The sequence below is a fragment of the Melanostigma gelatinosum genome, assembly GCF_949748355.1.
Source record: "Melanostigma gelatinosum genome assembly, chromosome: 7".
Taxonomy (NCBI): Eukaryota; Metazoa; Chordata; class Actinopteri; order Perciformes; family Zoarcidae; genus Melanostigma; species Melanostigma gelatinosum.
Window position 1 is genome coordinate 14059288 of NC_136640.1, and position 24688 is coordinate 14083975.

Genomic DNA, 24688 nt, shown 5'->3' on the forward strand with positions numbered 1-24688 from the left:
ACCAGATCACATGTACTGACAATTGCGCAAGGAATGTGCGACAGACTCTCTGATCTGATCTTATTCTGGAAAAAGGAGGAAAAGAACTGGAGCTGCTACCATAGCAACGTGGTGAGAATTTGTTCCATGGCGATGCACTGCGTTCCAAACAAATTGGGCTGCGAAAAGGAGCGCGGGGCTGCCCACCGGGAAGTTGGCAAACTCACACAGAGGCCGGTGTTTGAGGGGGCTGGAGTTTGGGAAGATTGAATAGAATATTCTGAAAAACAGGCTTTCTGCACATCTACGGCGTGATGTAGTGCAGCCACACATCAGTGCAGAGACACACAGTCAAAAACACAGTACACACACAGTGAAACATCTTGAAAATGGCAACGAATACACACTTCTAAACTACTCGTGTGCCTTTTTGTTCATCTGTGTGTACACTCAATATGACCTAAAGTCAATATCATGATACGTTCTCACATTAGGTGCGACAATAGTAGATATTTTTAATATATTAGTTCATGATTTTTACTTTTTTTGTGTTGGCTCTGTTTCGTCTAACCTCATTAATTACTGTATGACCGGTTAAAGCAACAGTCCAACGTCTTTGTAAGAGTGCACATTTGTTTCATACATCTCTGTCCGTGCATAACTTCAGAGCTGAAGATGGAACCTGTTCAGATAGCTTAGCATTATGATGAGAGACATGGAAACTGCTAGATTGGCTTTGCCCAAAGTGAAAGAAATACCTTCACTGAGGTGCATTTTGTTTGTTTAATTTCCACATAACAATTTGCTGTTTTAGGGGGAGCTACGTGCTACAACTACTTCCTGGAAAACTAGACGAATTTATCATGCCTGTAATTCTGCAATTTGGCTTTATTATCTGGCCTTATTGATCAATTCTGTTTTTCTCGCATGATCCATCAGTGGTATCTACTGTACTGCTAGTTCTCATTTATAATTCATGAGGCCACACCTCATATACTGACACCAACACCACAGCTCTCCTTCACCCCTCTCCAATCACACATGAAAAACCGCATGAGCTCGAAGACAATATGCATAAGATAAACACACATAGATTCAACGTTCACTCAGAGTTCCTGAGGCCTTGGCAAGCCGACAGTATTCCTCTGGACTGAGATGACACACTGTGAGCAAGCTGATAAATCTCACCATCACCCTGCGACCTGCTGGTACGGCTGCTGACAGCAATACGGCATTGCGCGATTTATAGATTTACATGAACATCTGAAAACAGGACGGGTTCCAGTAAACACCCTTTACTTTTACATGCTTTTAGCTCACTCGAGCACTTAATAATAAGAAGAGCAGCATCAGGATGTGGGGGACGGTACAGTAGGTGATTTGTTATTCTTGTGATCCAATGATGAGCATTTGTTTGGCTCTTGTGGGCCTTGGTTTAAACGGTTTAAATGGAAAGATGGGTTTGGTAAACTACGGGTCAAATGGTTCCTTTATTGGCTCTCTCAGGGTCAGCTTGTGACTTCATTAGATAATAGTTTCTGGCATTAAGTGATAGCTCACCACAGATAGGGCGGGCAAACAGGGGAAGACAGACTTTTCACTGCCGTTCCTCGTGTCTTTTCTCTCCTCTTCGCCTTCAGCCGAGGAGAAAAAGACGAGGACCACATCTTATTCAAAGCAGAAGCAACAACAATGACGCTGATAACCAAAACAGAGATCGCCCAAAGACATGGACAGTCCCATGAGACAAACAGAAATACAGGGACAACGCCCTGCCTACTGCCCTCCTTTTCCACTTAATCTGATTACTCCTTGTCCATTTTATCCCTTCACTAAACCCCTCACTCTTTCCATCTCCTCTCTGATTCCTCTGTTTTTTCCCCCATCGTACTTTGCTTCTTTACATCCCTGTGTGTGTGTGTGTGTGTGTTATATGTGTGTGAGGGGCGCTGTCTGCCTGCTGGTTGCCAGGTTACCAGTCTAATTGAGGGGCCTCTGGAGAGTCGCTGTTATCAGAGCCCAAGCCCTCTGTTCTGCTTACCACTCTCATTCTTTATTTTTTTTCCGCTCCATCTCTCTTTTTTAGTGCATCCCTTGCATTGACGCCATCTCAGCCTCCTCTTTCAATCCCATCGTCGTCAATAAACATTTTTCTCCCCCTAAATTTTCATTTCTCATGTCAAACTCATTATATTTCCGTCCTTCCGATCGTGTATCATCGCAGTTGCCTCAGAAAGCCGTACGCCGTGCTCATTGCTCTCTACCCACCTCTCCCTTTGTTTTGCTCAGCCTGTCAATACTTCTTTCACTGTTTCATCTCTGCCTTTCATCAGCTGTGTCCACTAGCCCTTCAGCATCACTTTTCTCTGGTTATCTACCGCGTCTTTCCTGCATCTTGCCATGATTCTGTCACTGCATCTAGCTTTTATCTACCAGCAAACATGGCAGGAATTCCTTATCCTGTTACACAACTGATCCCTCACCCACACAAGAACACATCTACTCTGCTGACATGCAAACACAAACAGCCAAAGAAGAACATTTCTATGAACCAAGATTAATACAAATGTTTTGTCAGATGATTTGAGTATTTTTGAGGTTTTCTAAGAGAAAAAAAAATCCTAAACCTGAGACCAAATGGGAGTTTATTAATTCCCAAACCTAATATCAAGCAGTAAGAGGATGCACACGGAGCTGACGAGAGATCAGCATTTACAAACCTTGATAACGCCAACGAGGTGAGCACTTACACTTGTTAGCACACCAGCTAAGCTGAAACAACAAGACGACAGGAACAACTGCAGTAAATCACATTTTTCCAATCCATACACCAAAAACACTTAAACCTAACTCCATTTAAACCCAGAGGAAATGTTGGAGGATAGAAATTTGGACCTTTCATGTTACTAAAACCAGGACCTACAAGGCCCATCATCTCAATGACCCTCATCTTGCCTTCTCATCACTTCCTCTGCAGCTTTTAGTGCATCGCTCCCTGCTTTGACACTTGCTTTTCCCCATCAAAGAAGCTCCATCTTTCCCCCTCAATGCCTCCCCCGACACATTCAGCTCATGTCTCTTTGCCTTTCATCTACCTCTCTGCTTGTTCCCACTCTCCAGCTCCACTGCATTGCAGACTTTCTTCCCAAGCAGCAGAGCTGGTTATAGAAAAGCAGATGTACAGCTGTGATGCACTTGCTTTTCTTTAATCACGACTCCTTCATTCCTCGCTAGATAAAGTGGGACACTGCTGTCACATGTCCCACGAGAATCACACAGGATCACAAACATGCATGCACACATTAACACAACCCCTGCAATCAACCATTCACATTTAAATTCCCTCACTATTGCGCACACACAGAGTTCAGTCACGACACTATAAACCTGCATACTTCATGCCTCCTTGACTTGGATTGATGAGGCTAGATGAAGAAGAGGTGGAGAGGAGGTAGGACATTATTCCCTTGAGTCAAGTGCTCCCTTAGCAACCAGCCAGCCATCAGATTCACAACACAATCACGTAACCACAAAAAACAGAGAAGTACTTCTACACAATGACTCACAAGTCCCGGACATGTGCAACAATGTCGTAGTTTCAACGTGACATTCAAGGATTTCAAATAAACTGAACCGAGGAGATAAAACACGATATTCATGCAATCATCAGAGTTAATAAACAACAAAATCAATGTCAGCGTGCGTCTGTCAAAATGGCAACTAAACTAAATGAATATGAAGTTTCATGTAGGTCTGAGGACTACCTGGTAAGAACAGTTTTCCTGGTGGACCATCTTTCACAGCATCCTAGAGCGAAGTTGGCTGAGCTGGTGGAACAAGAGTGGGACTGGGATGTGTTTCCCCAGCCCTGCAGTGGTATTCCAAAGGAGAGGATCCTACCAAGTCCTCGATCCAAACTGAAGAGATCAATTCTCCTGCTTGCCTGTCCTTCAGTTTAGTCTTCCCACTCTGCTTTCTGTTTCCTGATCGTTTGCTGGTCTGTCTTTATGGTAGCAGAGAGGGACGGGGTCTGATCGCTGCTTCCCCAAAGCCAAAAGAGGGAGGGGAACGAGAGACTGGAGGAGGGGTGTGAGAACCGGGAGAGAAAAAGAGGGAGGGGAGCAGGGAAAAGCAGTGTGCAATCCCGGTCGCCTTTCTCTGTCTGATTCGGACTGAAAAGGGGGAGGAGCTGTTGGGCCGAGTGTATACAGAGTCGGCCAGTGGGGAGTGGGGACGGTGGAAAAGGGAGGGAGGGTTAGGTTGGTGTGGGTCAGGGTCGGAATGTCATTCTGCTGTTTCATCTGGAGCAATGCCAGACAGAGAGAGGGAGGAAGAGAAGGGCAGAGGAGTGACTTTCTTCCTTAACCTTTGGCTTAATCCCTACCTGTGCTGCATAAACGGTCAACAAAGATGGGACGCTGCAATACTTAAGACTCGGACTGAACAGGGAAGGTTATCAAAGTCTTGGAAGATGTCAAGAACCAAAAGATGGCATTTTATTTAGGAAAAGATGTGCATCACTCACTGATGTGTTTGTGTCACATAGTACGTGGGCGTTGCATGGTTTGTACGTTTCCCCCTCATTCTGTTTGTCTCTTCGTTGGATTATAATCTCAAACAGCAGATGGACGGTTTTTAATCCACACGCAGGCCAACCTACTCAAATAATCTCTCCATCCATTCCTCGATCCTGACCTCTTCCCATTCGTCTCTTTGTGTTCTGCTTTTCTTGATCTCACTGTGATGTAAACATGTGTCACGCTTCGTGAGATTTTTGCTCCGGGGCGTCATCGCATATTCTGTAGAATGTTTCGCAATTAACCGATGTATCATTTGGTAAAGTCAGTTTTATTAATACAGACCAAAAATTACAAATCAAACATTTTATAGAACAGCCTGAAACAAAATGATATTCAATTTACAATGAAAAAGAATGAAATCATACATCTGTTTCAGCTTTTATGTTTTACTGAGCAGGTTAGCAAGCCTCCTGTTCTCTCTGGCCAGATCTCTCTATCTGATATTGATCTTTGGTGGGTGACACTGCTTTTCCCGACAGCACCGATCTTAAGTTTAATGACCTGGAAGTGGATCGATGAGCTCCCCGCTCTGACCTCTCTGCTGCACTTCACTGGCTCTGGTTTGGCCTTCTGCCTGGTGCCCATCGGGGGCAGACTGGAGCAGTGGCCCATCCTGTCACACGAACCTTGGATATAATCATCTGTGCATGACATTGCCCGGTGATAAACTTGTTTTTCTTACAGTGAAAGCGACAAACTGGGCCTCATAAAAAGCACTCATAAGCTTATGCTGAGTTTACAGGCATACAGTAAGTTGGGGGAAGAACAGGGGAGCCAAGCGAGAAACAGCAGAGAGATTAAAGAGGCTGGTGAAAGAAGTCAACATAGCAAGTCAAGGGATCCTAAATTCTCTTCTCCTTTTCAATTCCTGTGTTGCTGTGTTTCCGCTGCGTATGTTAAGTTGTGTGTTTTCCACTACATCAGCCATTAGAACCTGATAAATTGATTTGGTAAAATAAGGGTTGTTGCTGTTGATTGCTTTGCTGTCTGCACCGCTAGAGACCGACAAGTGCTTCAAGAAAATCACAATCTCAAGACGTGTAATAAATAAGTGGTGACTTGTAGTGACGTTTTGTTGGACGACACAGCTCAATCACATTTAACACACAGAGCAGTCATTTAATAGGGAGTTTCTTACATTTGGTTGCAAGTATACACTTGAACAGAGTTTCTCTTAAGTGGTTTGTGTGATTTTAAAAAGTGCTTGTGGGATCGTCCAACTGACCCCCCCCCCTACACCCACACCATTCCGAAACGGACAATCTTTATTATCTTTACAGCTTCAGATGCATTACAGCCTGATGCATCTCCCTTTGAATACAAATTCTATTTCTCTTTCTGATGTACATGCAGACTGAAGCACGTCCACGCGCATGCACACCAACAACAACGCAGAACCACAACTTTGATGTCCAACAACGGTGCTTTGATGCAGGAAGCCACAGCAACCCCCTTTTCTCTCCTCTATCACCATGACAGCAGTCACTACATCCCCCCCCCCATGCTGACCTTCACACGGTTGTCACGGTTACAATCTGAGTCATAGCACAGGTGGAGACCGAGACAGCCTCTCTGTGTCCACACCAGAGAAGATAAAGAACGCCTGACACCACCCATACTGAATAATGTATAGTGATGATGTGAGTACAATTATATAGCACTTAAATAAAAAAAAACCGGATTAAATACGTGGCCTAAATAAGCACAAAGAAGATTCAGAACTAAGATTATGAAGTGGAGACAGACAAACAGACTGCAGTTCGGCCTCCCACACACTGGCCACAATATTACACGTCTTTCTGCTAAAATATAGCTGTATGCCGACTCTACTGCCAAACTTCGACAGTATGTAATTTATTCCTGCACGGAGCAGGAAAATTGCTGCTATATGTGTCACTCTCGCTGTGAGGGTGTGTTGTAGTGTACATCGAGCACTGGAGCAGCTCGTCTCATCCTCGTTTTCCTCCTCTCATCCCACACATCAAAACAACACTCATGTGGGGCTCTGTGTGTTTAACTCTGCCGAGGGCATACTTATAGATGCAAACAGAAATAATGAATATCATAAGCCACCGATAACAGAGTGAATAACATGGTGGTTCACTCGACCGTACTCTACTAACGGGATACGCAGAGAGATGGAAATGGTACTGTGGGCGGTGAACAGGGTTGGGCCAGATTACTTTGAAACGTAGTCAGTGACTGAATACAAGTTACAAGGCAATGTTTGTATTCAGTAAGGTAATCCAGTGGATTTACATGTTGCACCTTCTACTAAAAAATGGATGCAGAAATTTGAGTCCCACAAAAAAAGTCTCTCAAAATATTTTCAATACAAATAAAATGCATTTAGCATACTCAGTATTTACAGTTCACACACCTGTACTGGCACAAACTATAGGTGGACTGTGAGTAACACAAGAGGAGCACGAATAAAAAAGTTCTCCTTCCTGTTTCAATAAATAAAGGAATACATTATCAAAATGTGTTGTGTCACCATGAAGAAAACTGGCAACCTGAGAGGAGTAACTTACTTTGATATACAGAAGAACATATTTGACATTTAGAATTGGTCAAATTAGTCTTGCCCTAGAAAAACATACTGCCATAAAATATCATCTGATTGCACATTTTCTTCCAATAAACTGGGCTGATTACTTTTTTTGTAGTCGAATTACATAATCCTGATTACATGTAATCTGTTACTTCCCATCCCTGGTGTGCCCTGCAGGTAATATAAAAAAACAAACAGGATTCTCGGTCAAGCTGTGACGCCTCCTCCCTTCGTCTGACAAACAGCTCGCCCTCTCTCTTTTTAGCGTCCTTGCCATCTGCCCCTTCTTCCTTTCTTCTCTGGCCTTTCGGTGTGACTACATTTGCTTTATTTTCACCACATTTCTTCCACAAATCTTCCTCTTTCTTCCCTCTCCTTGTCAGCAGGACGACGGTTAGCACAGATGCTTTTAGCGAGCTCACATTTTGCACCAGTGTAAAAACAATGCACAGCAAAGCAGGTTGGCTCAGTGTGAGGGCCGGATTCTGGCGGTAATGAGCTCCCTCTGACAGGGAGGAACTGATGTGGAAGGCCAGGGAGTGCATATGTGTGTGTGTGTGTGTGTGTGCGCGCTCAGTCTTATGATCCGCCACCAGAGGCTGTTCTAATGAGGACTGCGTGTCTACAGTTGGTGGTGGAAAGACTGAGCATGCGTGACCACCAGGCTGCATTGATATTTACTTCACCTTTTTAAATGCGTCACAAAAAATGTGTATTCCAACTGAGGGAATGATTCGCTGGCCACCAATTACACATGTGCTATGACACAGTTTATTAGGAAAACAGAACTAGTGAGCCACAGTGAATACTTGGCAGCTTAGACACGGCTTCTTGCGGTCATGACTACAGATACAAAGTTGGGGAAAAGCAACAAGAAAATGTGGAAAAGAACTGACTTTGGTCCGGAGCTGAAACAAGTAATCGTTTATTCTACAATTTATTCCCCAAACAATTCATATTTTTTTCAATAAAAAATGGAAAACATTCTTTGATTAATTCCAGATCTCAAATATGTAGATTTGCTGCTTTTAATGGTTCTTATATCATTATAAATGGAATATCTTTGGGCTTTAAACTTTTGGTTGGAATAAAGACAATTAATAAATATTTATTGAGGCATTTTTTGCCGTTATTTGACAGGGGGGGTATGACATGCAACAAAGGTCCTATGGCTGAAATCGATCCCGAGATGTAGCGGTTGTATGGCATGCGCTGTAACCACTCCAATCCACGTGACAGTTCATTTCATATTTTTTGGATTTTGGACTGTTGGTTGAACAAAACAAGCACCACAAAGACGTCATCACAGGCTTTATTCATTACAATTTTTCTTTTACAATTGTCTGACATTTGACGGACGATTCATCATTAGCTGCAGTCCTACCTCAGCCTGATGGAATGATTGTTCTCGTGTTATCAGAATGTGAGGTGATCAAAATGTGCTGTGCTCTACAGTAACAGATGAAGCTCTCTGCATGACCTGGCACAAATTCCTTCTCTTGCTCTCTCTCCCCCTGTCTGTTATGGACGGACACACACACACACACACACGCACACACACACACACACGCACGCACACACACACACAGACACACACACACACACACACACACACACACAGACAGCTTATATAACAGAATCATGAAGACAAAAATACTCTTGGTTCGTTGGGGTCTGTGTGGGTGTGCAGTCGTGATTTAAACATGGCTTGTATTTTTAGCCCGTTATAAACACAGCAAGCTCACAACTCACGTTTCTACCTCTCACAAGCACGCACCCAAACACACACACACACACACACACACACTCACACACACACACCAAACCACACTCTGTAATTAGGAGCAGAGAAGACCAGTGTTTCATGTTTCAGCTCCACCCAAACAAGCAATCCACGCAAGCACACACATCACAAACACAGGCCAGTGTGTGCGTGTCTGACGAAACACTTTATTCCTTCCAAAAAAGAGACAGGAGATGTATGGATAAGAGCTTAAAATCCTTCACTGCTTGGAAAACATAAACCCTCTTTCTCTCGTTCTCAATTTCCAGCTCTCACTCTGTTTTTGTTGCCTTCTTGCAATAAACCTTGTTTTTTATCTCCTTCGGTCCCGTTCTTCCTTTAAAAGCCGGTGTGTGTGTGTGTGTGTGTGTGTGTGTGTGTGTGTATTGGGCTCTGCTCTGCAGTGACTGTGCAGAATGAGGACTGACACGAAGCTATAACATTAGAGGCCGTCTCCTCACTGCTACATAAATCCCCATTTCCTCCACAGCACGCTCTGCCACTCACAGCCTGCGCCCCTCTTTGATAGCTTTTATAGGGTGGAGGACCCAGGCAGGAGGGGGGGGGGGGGGGGGGTATTCTCCTGCTGTACTTTGGCTGTGTGAGAACATTACGCTTTAATGCTTCCTGACAGCTTGAGGAAGAGGACAATTAGCAGGGAACAGGAGTGGGAATGGCAGTGAACAACAGGGGATGTCTGGAAGAAAGGGGGAAGGAGAGAGGAGAAAGAGAAGAAGGTGGAGATTGGCAACTGGGTACAAAAATAAGTTTTAGACGTGGTATGAGCCTAAGCTGACTTCCATGCAGGATATAACAGGATATAACCGGGTACAACACATGCTGACGAGGGGTTTGACTCTCTTGGTGAATCATGGTTTGAGTGAATCAGAGGAAGGGTGTGTTTGTGTGAGTTCTATCAAGATGAACCAGGGGGAGGAATGTGTTGGCTGTGCCTTTTCACCTGAAACACTGTTATTCTATCTCCAATCACTGCAGCATATTTATCTGATTTACCCACAGTGCAGCTGGCTTGCCTGATGACATGACTCTGAATCATCACACCAGTGTGGGTGAAATACTTTGTACTCTTCCACTTCAACAGACCACATAGTAAGCATATCTGTCTTTGTCAGTTAATCTACACGGTACAGCATCGTATTCACAATACAAATAGGTTTGCATGTGTTTGTGTTTGTTTACATGTGCAGGCAGCTGATTAAACTGTACTTTGGCACCAGATAAGAGCAGTTTAGTACTGCTGCCGGGGCGGTCTATGAGACTCCAACTCAATAACCTTTCGTGTTTCTTGGGCGTTGTGTTTTGTGAGCCAGCTGGTCTGTCTAAAAGTTTACATCAGCATGTGCAGGTGCGTACCCTATCTAGACAAAACATGGCATAGCAGACCGCCTGACTTGCCAAACAGTTGAAGGCCATGGGCTCCTCAGTGATGAATACCCTTCAACATCAAACACTACTGTATCATTGCTACCTGACACGAAAAACAGACAGTTGACCATCTGGCACATTTGGCTGATTGAGCATGTTAAATCACCGACAGTGATGGAGACAACTAATTGGCTGTTCAGCCTGTCGACGAACTGTTTTGACCAATTTGACGGTGCTATGCGCGTTTGATTGGGAGCATTTCTTTTGCCCCTCCACGGCTGGCAAAATGGCGACGGCTCGAGCCGGCGGCTCGCAGCTAACGGTGCAAACAGTGCAAAGTACGTGAAAACGCGCCGACAGAGCGAACAGTGTTTACCTGAGGGGTAACATGATGGGTGCTGGGTCGTATGACAGCAGTGCAGAGCAGGGGCCATGAGCGAACCAGTGGGGCACGCTAACATACACAAACATGCACTAGAAGCATCGCACGTCAACTCAGAGAAGCTCGGATAACAACACACGCAGAGGGAGAGCAACTTCATTCTCAACTTCATCCTCTGCTCAGGTCGACATTGCTCCACTATGTCTTCAGCTGATAGTTGCTTGTTGCTGTATTAATGCTCTGAATCTTTACGGTAGTTTGTTCAAATCTTCTACTCCTCAAGCAGAGGAATGCAATGCCAGCTGCACCGTCTTAACTTATTCTCTATTTCTACTGCAGGTGTATACAACAACACCCTCTGAACAGAGTTGTCTTGTCTTGTGTTTCGGAAGAGTTTTTGGATTTGACGTCCTCCTTGTTTCCTCCGTGCACGTACATGTGCAGACTGTTTCAGCAGTCGCCAGCCAGTTCTGGTCTGTGGTGTGTGCAAGAGTAGCTTTTAACAGAAGACCTGAGGTGACATGAGGCATCCAGAGGCAACACAGAAATGTTGAGCAGTTGGCCTCTTTCATGTTATTCGAGCTTGGCTTCGTGTGTCAAAAACTTTTTCTGCACATCAAAGTAAAGGGACTTTCAAAGCAGTTGTACAGACTGAAGATTTGCGTATTTAAAACAAGATTCAAATACACATGGACTGCATATTTGTTGATGTACTTTCTTTGCCAGAAAGGGGAAAAAAATAGAGGGTTACCAAGAAGTAGCAACCCACATATGGTCAGAGTCCTTCCAGCATGAACCTGCTCTTTGGTAAAGGGTCACACAGAACGTGAGCTCTGAGGAAACTGAGATGCATGGACAGATGTGCAGCTGGCTCTACTTTATGTTCCATTCTCGACATATTCAACTTTTCTGTTTCATACAAACTCAAAAGACAACATGTCACAGCAGAGGAATGTTCCGTATTATACCATTAAATCAGGAGTCTTTGTGTCAAACGATTGATCTTTCAATCTGAACTAGCCCTGGTTTGACTACACGTCAAATGTACATTTAATGTCGAAAGGGGTCTGACAAACCTGACAGAAAGCAGACTTCTACACATTTCAGATTTTGCTTTACCTGAGTTAAGTGCCCGACTTGCTGTGAGGAATCCAAGGTTAAGCTGAGATGAAAAACACGCCACTTATAAAAACAAGAAGAAGAAAAAACATCTACCCACAGCAGCGGACTGTCAGGATACCATGAGAGAAAAAAGATATCCTTTGAATCAGTGAGGCGAGAGTGTGCATGTGCGTGTGTAGACAGAAAAGGAGACAGGAAACCTGACTCTGAAGCAGAGACGGTGAAGTCCGTGTGTGTGAGGAGAGTGTATGTGTGTGAGCTGCAAATGTGCAGAGGGCCGGGCGTGTTTCAGCTGGTACCGGCACATACATGCACACACTCACTGATACACACACACACACACACACACACACTGAACTGTGGTTCAGCCTTGAGGGCTGAACCAGACACCGGAGTCTCAGAAGGCGCTCTCCACACCTGGCTAAAGCCCTGCCCCCCCCTTCTCTGAAACCTCCTCCCACATATATACACGTCACTATCTACTCCTCCAACTTTCCGCCCTTTCATGCTAGCTACCGCCTTCATTCAAACCATACCTCTGACCCCCACAAACCTTCTCTCACCTCCCTCTTCCTCCACAGGTTCCTTTTGATCCCATCAATCTGCTGCTCTCCATATTCAGCCTTGCCTTCTTTGCGTGCCGACGCAAGATCGAACTTAAGTGTAACTACGTTGTGCTCATTGTCTGTGCCTATTTATTACCAAAATAACTGCACTGACTTCTCAAACTCTCAAACTATTTCTTTCTCCTCCTAACCTCGCCCTCTCTGGCTCTACGTGGCAGTCTGAGTACAGGGTGAAGGTAGTCGTGAGGTGGTTAGTGGAGGTCGGCCAGCACAGTTCAACTGCTGAACTTGTTCATAATCACAGAGAGCGGTGTCTAGAGAGACAGAAACAGTCCAACCTCTCTCTGCCTTTGCTCTTTTCTCCAACCTCTTTTCTGGGGCAGAGCACTCCACATTTCTACAATTCCGCCCGGCTCTTGGCATTTTTTCCTGTTTATACAGTGTGCTTGAGCAGCACTTTCCAAATACATCGAAGTTCATCGACCTTTTACATCCTCTGATAGCTGGAAGAAACAAAAAAATCATCATATCTGTTCGAAGTTGTCCACATTTTTACAAGGCAGACGTAATCATGGCGATTACGTCATGTAAACGATGTCGCTTTATTGTAAGTTGTTTCTAATTCATTAAATAATCTCACATTACATTTACATAAAGTTGGGAGGCTCGTAAAGACGAATTCAAAAAAATGGTGGCCGACACATTTGCTCGTGAGTCCAAGTCCAAAAACAAGGATCCTTAAATTCCCATAATGCAAGTTGACTTTTCCACATGTGTCCAGTCTTTTTTAACAAAAGGTTTTGGTTCACAATTGTACATCATCTCTGACTTAAACCTCCTCCAGAGTTACAGAGGACATTCAACAGTTTTCATCGTCAACGGATCCAGATGTGTACAATTAGTGGATGGAGATAGATCAGTGTGTATGTGTGTGTGTGTGTGTGTGAGATATATATATATATATATATTTGCTACACTTTTAAAGTAGGAGTGGTGCTGCAGGTCCCAGCACAGGCCCGATCTTTCTAACCACAGTTTGCCCAAGGGGTGTTTTTAAATTGTGAGTAAGTCTAAGGTGTGTGCGCTCTGAGATTGAAAAAGAAGTAGCCGTTAGGCATGGATTCAACACACTGGTAAATTCATGAGTATAGACAGCAATAAATGTAGCCTGACCCCATCTCTGCCTTTTTCACCTCAAGACCGGCTCAGGAGAATAATATTATTGTTTGCCTTTCAGGGGTGCGGGGCTAAATGGAGGGTCAGGGGTGGTGTACTTGAGGTCCCTGTGGGCCACTCCCTGCCACGCGACTCCAGAGCTCATCAGAAATAAATTACAAACAGGCCAGCGTGCCCCTCATCCTCAGGGATCCCCCTGACCCCAAAGACCTGCAGGCGGACGCGGAGATTACAGAAGCCAGAAAGTACCACGCCCTAACTAAACACACCAGCACCAATGTGACTGAAATAACATGCAGGATAAGTGAGGGTTTTTGTGGCACAGATGTGCCAGTGTTAATCTACAAGTAGACGAAACATGTCATTGCATGATGAAAAACCAATGGCACTCTAGGTTCGTGTTTCAAAGTCAAAGGAATAGTTTGACATTTGGATTAATTGTAAAAGTGACAGGACTGGCACTGTAACAGCAGAACTTGTCCTGTTTGGTTTATGGTTGGATTAAACAAAAAATGATATAAATTGCTAATTATGGAGCTTTAGAGGTGCTGGTAGGTGGATTCTTTCACCTTTGGACAGAGCCAGGCTTGCTGTTTCCAGTCTTTATGCTACGCTAACTTAACTCACTGCTGGCTAGCTTTATACATGGCAATCTTTTTATCTCAATCTTGGCAAATTAGTGAATAGGCGCTTTTAACAAAATGTCAAACTTTTCCTAAATGAACTTTTCAAAGACCAGCAAACTCTCCCGTACTACGATTCAACCACATGTCTTTGAGCAGAGGGGCTGTGGACAACCAGAGTGCAGGAAGAGGTCTAAATGCTGGTGACTGTGTATGTTTATCCTATCTGTCTGGTTTAAAGTTCATTTGAACTGATCCATATTTCAACATCTTCTTATATACAATAACTGTGTATGTGGTGTTCTGTAGCTCCTGCATCTGACTGGAGACCAGCGAAACCCGTCTCCAGGCACATGGCTACCACTTCAGATTATTAGCTTTGAGCTTCACTGTGTCCCGTCTGTCTGAAAGCACAGATGCTTTTGAAGCTCTACTGAAGCATGAATACCTCTGTCCCTCTGGACCCCAGCAACATCCCAGACAGACCCCTCCATACATGAACACACGCATCATCTCGCTAGTGGGTCCAGCCTGAGCGGATGTCTAAATATTTAACAACATTTTAAAAGCACCGGCCCACTTTTTCTTCCCGGGTGTCTGTTAAATCCTTCACATTTCAGAAGTAAGAAACTCAGATGCCCCCTGACACAGACAGACACTGGGGATTACTTTATAGAATGTCTCAGTTCCTAAATCATCGACTTGTGTGCTCTTGCTAGCAGGTTCGCAGAGGGTCAATACTAGCATTGTCCTCTTATACCACACGTGGAAGCTCAGAGATAGGACTAAACAAACCAAAAGGCCAAATTACACGTCAGATATTCATGTATTGATATGATCCATATGATTCGGCATTCCTCTATACCACATGTGATTTTAAGAGTGGGATTGTGCAGGGTATAAGCGTGTGCCTCCAGTCTTCTCTGGTTTATCTCTTCTGCTTCTAGTTTAGGAGGGATTACACGTCTAATTCTAATTTCTTATTTACTCAGGCCATCAAAAATGTGAGGCCTGGTTTTTGTCAGGATTGTTTTTTTTTTTTTACTTGTAATCGGAGAGACAGCTGGAGCTGTGACACTTTATCAGCATCAGGACCAGGCTATCATCCACACCAGGCCTAGTGTGTGAGACACCACATGTGGTAAAGAGCATGTGTGTGAATGGGTGCATTTGTGTGTGTGTGTGTGTGTGTGTGCAGAAGATAGTGGCTGCATGTGGAGACAGAGGCTCTCTTTCAAGAGATTTTCTTCCACCCATCAATTATATCACAGCCTACTGCGGGAGAGAGAGAGAGAGCGAGAGAGAGAGAGAGAGAGAGCAGATTCTCCCCAGCCTAAAGCGAGCCAGGAGGTGACCTTCTCATTTAAGATGGACAGCAGCAGGTAATGAACATTGACGCAAACACGTAAGCTATGTGACCCTGAACTGCCTGGTCCTAAAGATACCATCTTCCTGTCCTTTCCTCCCTCTTTCCTTCCTCTCATCCCCCCCCCCCCCCCCACTTCTCCCGCTGCATTCCTGACATGCCTTAGGGAGACAGAGGGGGCCTCCAGGACAGACAAACAAAGACACACACTACACACTCACAAAAGGCACTGGCTGCAGCCATTGTCTGTGTGCACTGAGGAAAAGGTCTTGGTGCTTGCATACCAAAAGAGAGCACCAATCCCCATTTCTCAAACACACATTTGCCCTCACTTCAGTTTGAGGCAGTGACACAAGAGCTCAGTGTCTGCACTGAAACTGTGGCTGCTGTAAACTGTTTTCTCCCGCTCCTCCCAACACATTTCTAAAGCTACACCCTCTCGGACCCACAGACCGACAATAAACCATAAAACTCTGGCTGGGACTGCAATTTAAAGTGTGATGTCATGAGATTGCAAGTGAATCACAGCAGCACATCACAGTGCTGGAGCTGCTGGTGTGGCATGAAAGACCTGCAGCAGCTCTCTGCAGAATGTCAATGCAACACTGACCTCTTCTGGTAGAAAAAACACACAGCCACAGCCACCGATTTGATTAAGTTCGTCATTAAATAATAACAGTTACTGCTTGCACTGTTGAATCAGTGTCCATATGTAGCCCAGAGTTCCACGTGGTCAGGTTAATAGCTGGACTACATAGTTTAGCGCTTAGCCGACTAATCCCTCTTCCTTACTCCAGCTAACCCAATGTTTCCAGGCTCCATATGACACATAGAAATATTGGATTACAGATGCCCACCAGAGCATGGGAAAGCTCTGCGTGAGGATGATAACCTTTGACACACACACATGCAGAAAAACCCACAAGAACATAAAGAAACAACGAAATCCTTAGACACTCACCGAGGTGTAGTTGGTCTTGCCCATGTTGTGGTTCTGGTTGTGGTTGAGGTTCTGGTTCTCCTGCTCTCTGCACTGCAGCCCAGCCAGGTGTCTCTCCAGGGCTGCCCAGTCCATGGTGGGCAGAGGCTCCTCCTCTACACCCTCCTCCTCTTTGTATCCCCCCATCCGTCCCGCAGTCCCTCCACTGCCTCCTCTGCCTCCTCTGCCTCCACCAGCACCAGCACCAGCACCCCCGCCAGTGCTGCGGCTCCCCCTGGCTTGACTGGAGCTACGGTGGCGGGGCTTGGGAGTCCCTGTGCCCTCCTGTGGTGCACCGGGGGAATGGAGCTGGTGGCTCCTGGGCAAAATCAGATTGCCGTTCCGTTTCAGTTCCTGAGGGACGGCTGCAACTGAGGTGGCGGTGTGTCCGCCAGAGGCCGGAAGGGGTGGGACGGTCTTCACATCCTGGAATTCTTCAGCGAGGCTGCGACTGTTCACCGCCTTCCTATAGCCTTCGCCAAGGCCGTCAACCCCCACAAGGCCTCCTCCGCCTTCCTCTTGACCAGGAGGCTGTGGAGAGGTGTAGTCTTCTCCATACTCGCTCTCCCACTCCTCGATCACCTTCTTCTTGTACTCTTGGTAGTCCTCGTCCTCCTCGTAGTTCGCTAAGGTGACCAGGTCTAGAGAGGGAGAGGATTTGTACTCCTCCAAAGTGGCCAGGTCAAGACAAGGGGAGCAAGGTGTAACCTTGTTGGAGTTGGACTCTGAGCTGGAGCGACTGGAGGCATCGCTCCCCAGGTCCATGCCATCCTCCCGGTAATCCTGCAACGACAGAGGAACAGAGAAAAAGAGTGAAACAGAGGAAATGCATGTGCAAAGAGCGAGAGTTTAAAATAGAGAAAGAAAAGAGAGGAAATGAGGAAAGAGACGAGGATAACAGAATTTCGGGAAGTGTGTAGATTATTATATTAATTTGTTGTTTTGAGACCAACTACACTTCCTGTCCTGCAGGAACTTCCTCTCTGCACAGAATTTTGCAGTCACGGTGTCTCTTGGACTTGTTGTCTAGTCGTCTGCTCAACAACTGTACTGCTCCAAAGCTTCTCAGTCGTACTCGACGATGCTAACTGATCCTACATTCCTCTGGCGAACGTGTACGCGTGTGCGTGTGTGTGGCTTGTGCAATACCTGACACACACAGCGAACGCGGAGTCCGTGTGGCTGGATGTGTCAGAATGATATCCCACCACCCACTGCTACATCTGCAGCACCACGGGAACAAAACACGGGTTTTACAATATTATCCTAATTATAATAAGCTTTCCTGAGTTACTGTATGGCATCTAAACCACACCTGTGCCGGCTGTTGACGTCAAAGCACAACGCAGAAAATATCTATGTTGGGCAAAGCACTGAGCAAAAAAAGACTCAGCAACTTGGAGACTAGATACAGAAATTGCTGATACGGTGTAGAGACCTCAGCCACTCTCTGATGAGGCATGAGGTTTGCATTTCTCCATAAAAAGTTGAACAGGGATAAAGATTGCGCTATAGCTGCACAAATGGGGCCACAAAAGCCATGTTTTGCCTTGGCAAGGTGTCGTTAGATAGAACTATTTTCAATGTTATTCGAACAGCCTCGGAATTGCCACTGGGGTGTTGGGATCTCCAGGGTGTTCAGAGGCAGAGTTGAAAGTCAGTATTAATAACCCACCCAGGAATTAGACCAGTGCCAGGATGTTTGATTACTGTTCTGCTTGTTCTCCCTCAGTCTAGACAGTAATAACATGCAGAATCCCATATTCTCTTCCTGGGCATCATTTCCAACAAGATGTGGGGGTTTTTTTAAACATGAAAAACTCCAGGAGCCCCAGTAGGTCTACAACTGAAAGGGGAGGACTTAAGGGCACACAACATTACCAGCCTACTCATGGCCTAATGCTCTGAAATCGCTTAGATCTAATGTTTTACAACGAAACAGCCCGAATCACGATGATGCACATTTGTAAATGAATGCATAGGCTTAAAAAATGATGATGGATCATACAATAGACCTGGTATATCAATGTATCAGTACAGCGGAGTAACAACCCTTACCGATGTGCTCATCAAACGCGCTGGATCACCACACGGTCACCAGTCCCTGTGGTGTGTGAACCAGCCTGTCATCTTGGCTTTGTCACCCCTTTATAAGTGCTTTAAAGCCCGGATTCAGGAACCGGGTGGAGTTTTCCTCTCCAAGTATCGGACGAGCGCTGAATAGAAGCAAAGTCTCACAACTCCGATCGCGTTTCAAATCTCGGTCACTGATCCTTTCTTTAAATGTTCTTCTTGAAGTGTTATCCCGATTTGTGCGGCATCAAAACAGCGCTTGCTTCCCAGATATTACCGCGTCAATACATGATGGTCACATGAGTCCGATTAAAATAATGTAGGCCGAATCATTTAAAGTGTGTCTGTGTGTGTATGAGAGAGCGCGCGAGCGAGCGAGAGAGCGCGAGGAGCGGTACTAAAACTGATCCGCTGTGGGATTAACCGAAGCGCAGGCAGACCGTACAGGCTGGATTTGGCCACGAATTACATGCGAATTGCCAGCTGCACCGGTCCCCACCCCGCAGCCGGGCGCGTGTCTAGGGGGCGCTTAATTTATGTCACAGACTATACCCTCACAACTCTGCCCGTCGTTCTCTAGGCGGTGGCATCATCGCATATACGCCCAGTCTTTGCGTGCGTCGAGCGTGCACTCCAAGTGGCATTGCCGCACGCACGACAGTTGCCTGATATCGGCCATGTCGTGTATTTTAAGGGTTGACATTTGACTGGAAATACACATTGTTATAATAATTTGGATAACACGCACGCGTTTCTTCAATTTGTCATCAGGCTACTCATATGATGTAATGTTCCCAAAAAAGTACCTGGAGGAACGTGGTATCCCCCCCCCGGCAGCAGCGGTGACAGAAACGCCTATATCCCACTATCGCACGGAGAATGACACCCGCTACAGCTGTGACCAGACTGCCCCCCCCCCCTCTCGTTACGCTAGTATCGGGCCAAGATGAAAGTCACGATTAAAAGTAGCCTGGATGCAATATCAGCGCCATTTAAACGAACCGATACTCACTGTCATCATCTTTGCAGCTTCCCCGTCGCGTCTCAAGACATTGTAAAGTGTGAATCCCAGCTGTTAGACAACGGTGGTGGTGCTCACTTGTTTCCCAGCAGCTTTATTTTAAGGGCGGGTGTTGGTGGGGCTGGCTTCGGTGGAGAAATGACAGAGAGCCGGTGGATCATTCAGTACAGTCATCGCTCTGAGTGTGTAGCCTGTCCACAGAGGAAGACAACCGGAGTCTTGGGTCCTGCCTGTCCTGATTGGACAAAATACCGCAGATGTCTTAAAATCCCAGCAGGTCAACGCCGCTTCTTTTCCTCCCCTCCCCGGCGCACGCAGAGAGATGCCCAGCCAGTCCAGACTGCACGCGCTCTCTCGCTCCCACCACGTCAACAGGAAAAATAAATAGGCTCAGAGTAAAGTGCGTCCCCTTATGTTGTGGGCGCGTTTCAGCGCTTTTTCACACAACCAGGCGGCTTTTATCACTCAGTTATTACCTAAGAACGAGACTTACAACTAAGCGCCAAACAAGCACGCTGCTGCTCCCTGGCTGGCACCGGCTCTGTGCTTGTAGAGGCTCTCTCTCTATAATAAGACCCGTCTCTCTGTCGCAGCACGCAGCTCTGAGGAGAAAGTGACGACAGAACACAACTAAAGCCCAGCCTTCTGCACCCACTGACCTTGCAAAGAGAGGGAGTGCGAGCAGAGAAAAACTATCTCGATGATTTAGTCAACATACTTATGGTGTTCTCAATTTAGAACGTTTCAAAATCAATTTTCGATCACGTAAAAATAAAAGAACTTGAGAGATCCCTGTTGTATCCATTTTGCCTCACATATAAAACAAACGGCTCTACTTTTCATCAGAGTTTGGTACACCTGTGCAATCCAATGCAACATCCCTGCGATAGATCCATTGTGACGGATATAATGCTCGGTTTGGGTTGAGATGGTGTCACTCATATAACGCTGTGGAGTCCCCACTGCAAGTGTTCACAAAGGCAGGTTACATTTAATGCTAAGCACAATCTAGACTCAGTGTAATATTAAAAATACCACTTTTAATTGTACAACATAAAAACTTTCTGCAGCACTAATGGCACCAACACATCAAATATCACATATTGCTTGGAGACTTCCATATTAGATTAACAGAGCTGCTTCAGTCCCCAACAGTGCATGAGGAGCTCACAATCTATACACCATTAAAGGTTAACTTCAACACCACTGGCATTCTGCCTATATCTATCCGATACTTTCTAGAGCTTTGTAATTGAGTTTGGCAGAATAACAAACCTCACTAATTCAGCCCAGTAGCTACAACCACCACAAACTGCAGCTTTGGAAAACGACCATTATAAACCCATCTCGACATGTTGGCAACAAAAAAGAGAGAACATTATTAACTTCATAAAGAACGGATTAGTCAGTCTGCAGAGAATTCATTAAGTAGCAGATTTGTTGCCAATATATTGTAAGATAAGATCGACTTTTTGTCCCGAAGGAAATTTGTCTTGGAAACATAGTGTCTGCTGTTAAAACAATACAAATAACATATTGCATACATACATTACATACACAGACTGTCGCCAGCCCCCCCCCCCCCCACACACACACTACAGTACATGCACAGACTGCCACCAGCCAACAATAAATAGAAAAAAATCCCAAAACACACGCCATCATATCGTCCTTCGTCTTGATCATACGAATTGAACGTAGGGCAAACCGATCATTCACAAAAAGCCAAACAAACAACAAACAAACAGCAGCACGTCAAACCTCAGGTATCCGTCACCTGCAGAGCAGCGCCGCCTTCAGTGAATCATATTGTAAATGTTAATGCATGTTTGCATTGCTCTCGCGCGAAAAAAAGAAACTGTAGTAGACATATGAGTTAACACACACACGCACACACACACACACACACACACACACACACACACACACACACACACACACACACACACACACACACACACACACACGCGCACACACACACACACACACACACACACACACACACACACACACACACACACAACCACACTCACACACACACTCACAGATGGCAGCTGCAGTGTCAGAACTGAAGAGGGGTTAACACCAACATGGCATGATATCTTCATGTTGCATTCTGTTTCCTCTTACAACAGCTGGTAATTTACATATTTCAAAATGGAGATCAAGTGAAATGTCCGTGACAAACGAATCTCATCCACAGTAGGAGTAAAACATACTCCAAAGCATTTCTATAACAAGCACGATGATTAAAAAGTGGATCTGCGTCTCTCGAGTGGTAAGCCAAACATTTGGAAATACAAAAGTGCAGCGTTGTGCTTCAAGTGACGTGTTTGGGAATCGTTCTCCGCTCTGCGCGGCCGGCCTAGTTTTGTAGTCGTTTGAGGGATGGGAGCCGTCTTCAGATATTGTGCGTTGATTGTATAAAAGCAGCACAAAGGACAAACCAGTCCATGTAATAACAGAGCCGTACTTCAAAGACCCCTGGCTGAGCCTCTCCCTACACTACAGTAGGCAGAGCACTAGTGGGGATCTCCCCAAAGAGAAGACAGCAGGAGTCCAGCCTATTGCTGCTACTCTCAGCTCCCGTCGCCACTGCTTTCAACTCTCTTATCAGCCCTACCACTCCTCCCCTCTGCTTTTTCTCCCCAATTCCCCAAACATTAACCGGTCATATGAAGAAAAGTGAAGACTTGTAGCCTACTGAATGCCTTTCAGGAGGATAAGCTACTTTGTTTCTTTCATCTTGGAGAGAAAGGGAGGACTTTAAATTCATATGCTCACCAGGCAATTAACTGATCATTAACTTGTCAACAGGAGGCCAATATTGTTTATGGCACTCTTGCACACACACACACCACACACACACACACACACACACACACACACACGCATACACACACACACACACACACACACACACGCATACACACACACGGTGTGCTTTCTTTGAAGTTTGCATTTCCCGTTAGTGTCAACGCAAACTGAAAATATTTTTTGACGTGGCATCCTTCCCCGCAGTGAATTGTTCCAGAATATAATAAAAGCAGCAACCAGCTCAAAGTCAGGAGAGCCACATGAAGATGTCCAGGAAATGTTACATCGAAGCTCTTAAACCCACGTCTTATTGGCACGTGGAGGAAGAAGATGACTTTACTTTCGATTGAGAAGGCGGTCATAGAAAGTTCAGCGTGGATTACTTCAGGCATCCCCCCCCCCCCCAAATCTATCGAGAGGCAGAGGTGCGGTGTCTGTCAAACTGCCATTCAATGGGATTTACCAATCACAGAGGAGCAGAAACATGTGGAAAAACAGCGAAGTGAAGATCCACAGTATCTGCAAAAGCTTTGCTCCATCTGTGTGCCCAACAGTCCATCCACAGCAGCTATCTGGCAGGAATCACTGAAGGCCCATTACTGACAGAGAGATAAGGCTGGAGAAAAGAATGGCCCTACGATAATACCAAAAAGTCAGAGAACATCTTCCTCTGCTTATATCTGTCTCACACGTGTTTAAAAAATGAGGGAGCTCTTGACAGTTTGTGAGGAATTGAAACTGTCTCTGCCTTGTCAGGAACTCACCAACTCTGACGGAGAGACACCGAAAGCGACCTTGGAGGATTCTCCCTCTCACTTCTCCCTCTTCCTCTCTCTTGTCAGGGACCGAGGGGAAGAGCTCACCTTGAAACAAGACTGGGGCCGAACCAGACGACAGAAAACGAGACGTCCCAAACATGACTATGGTACAAGACCAGACCTTGCAGATGGGAAAATCTGGCCTGGTTATGAGAGACACGGAGCCACGAGAGGCCAGACAGTAGACTCAACACCCAGGTCTCTCAAGCATGTCATGTCTTCTTCCGATAAAAAATACCCAATCCTGGCTGTCATGAAAGAAGTCTTTATACTTCACGCATACCTTTTAAAGGTATCCCCTAAAAACTCTTGTACCACTTAAACGACTCCCTTGCGTCTGCACATACTCCTTATCATTTATTACCTAAAGCCAGGAAGAGTCCTGTATGTACTCGGCTCGAAGAAAGAAGTGATGCCTTCATGTCAAGGAAAATGGGAAACACAGCGGGTTTCTTTGAGTTTTATCTTGCTCAATCTTGTCTGTAGAAGATTTCTACAACAGACAAAGTTTTCCTGACAATGTTGTACTCTCACATAAATACATCTTCTATACTGCAGGGCTTAACTTGTTCTGTAAGCCAGTCCCCCTCTCTCTCTTTATACTGTCTATATATATATATATATATATATTTATATTCTCAACAATTCTCATAAAACGTGTAAAATATTGATGTGACAAAACAGTGAGAAGTATTTTCTGTGCTGTTGGGGACAGGACAGACACCAAACAGAACTTAAGGTTTATTACCAAATACGAATAAAAGGAACTTCAACATTCAAAAATTCAATATTGCCATAAAACAGTCATTGTGAGCAGCATTACCCACAATGACTTAATATACGCCCAGAGATATTGTAATAAAAGGACATAAATCACAGTATAACTGGATTGTAACATTTCGCCAACCCTGCGCTGACGTACACCCTTTCCCCCCCATTTGCTGCAACATGCACACAAAGTGCCACACAAAGCAGTCTGTGCCTTGAGACCGCAGCAGCAGGAGGCAGACTGTTTGATGATGAATAGAGATGTCAGATGGCCACAATAGAGGATGGCTCCTTAACTGGCCGACTGACCTGTCGTTCTAAATAGAAACGGTCGCCAAACCATTACGACGGGGCCATCAATCTCCTTCTAAAACGACATGATGATTTACTTCATTCCAATCAGTGACTGAGTGAAGAGGAGCGCAACAAAAGGGAGTGTATGTATTTGAATTTCTGTGTGATCTTCATTTCCAAGGCAACTGTATGCATGTGTGTGTGTGTGCAAACACCAGCACATCATTTTGGGGTCTGATATGCATTAATGTGCTACGATGCATAACGACCACCATGCACATTTGTATTATGTTTTTTGTAATTGTTTTTACACAATCTGTTGAACCCAAGCGCTTGTGTTGGATTGCACCAGTAATACCTGGCTGTAATATATCGATCGTCCCTTCCATACTGTATATCAG

The 24688-nt window shown here is 45.2% G+C and overlaps 1 protein-coding gene across 4 annotated transcripts in view; it reads right to left on the reverse strand.

The window, feature by feature from the left end:
- Positions 1-24688, reverse strand: part of schip1 (schwannomin interacting protein 1) — a gene marked incomplete at its 5' end in the record, with an annotated part of 182476 nt that overhangs the window by 18403 nt on the left and 139385 nt on the right. The window contains 2 exons of one of the 4 annotated variants that reach the window (XM_079272230.1): positions 16479-17279; positions 19582-20151. In XM_079272230.1, coding sequence (XP_079128356.1) covers positions 16479-17279; positions 19582-19590 — 810 coding nt within the window. Of the gene's footprint in view, positions 1-3743; positions 3984-16478; positions 17280-18554; positions 18682-19581; positions 20152-24688 lie in introns of those variants that run through there. The other 3 variants (XM_079272229.1, XM_079272228.1, XM_079272232.1) reach the window with 3 other exon arrangements.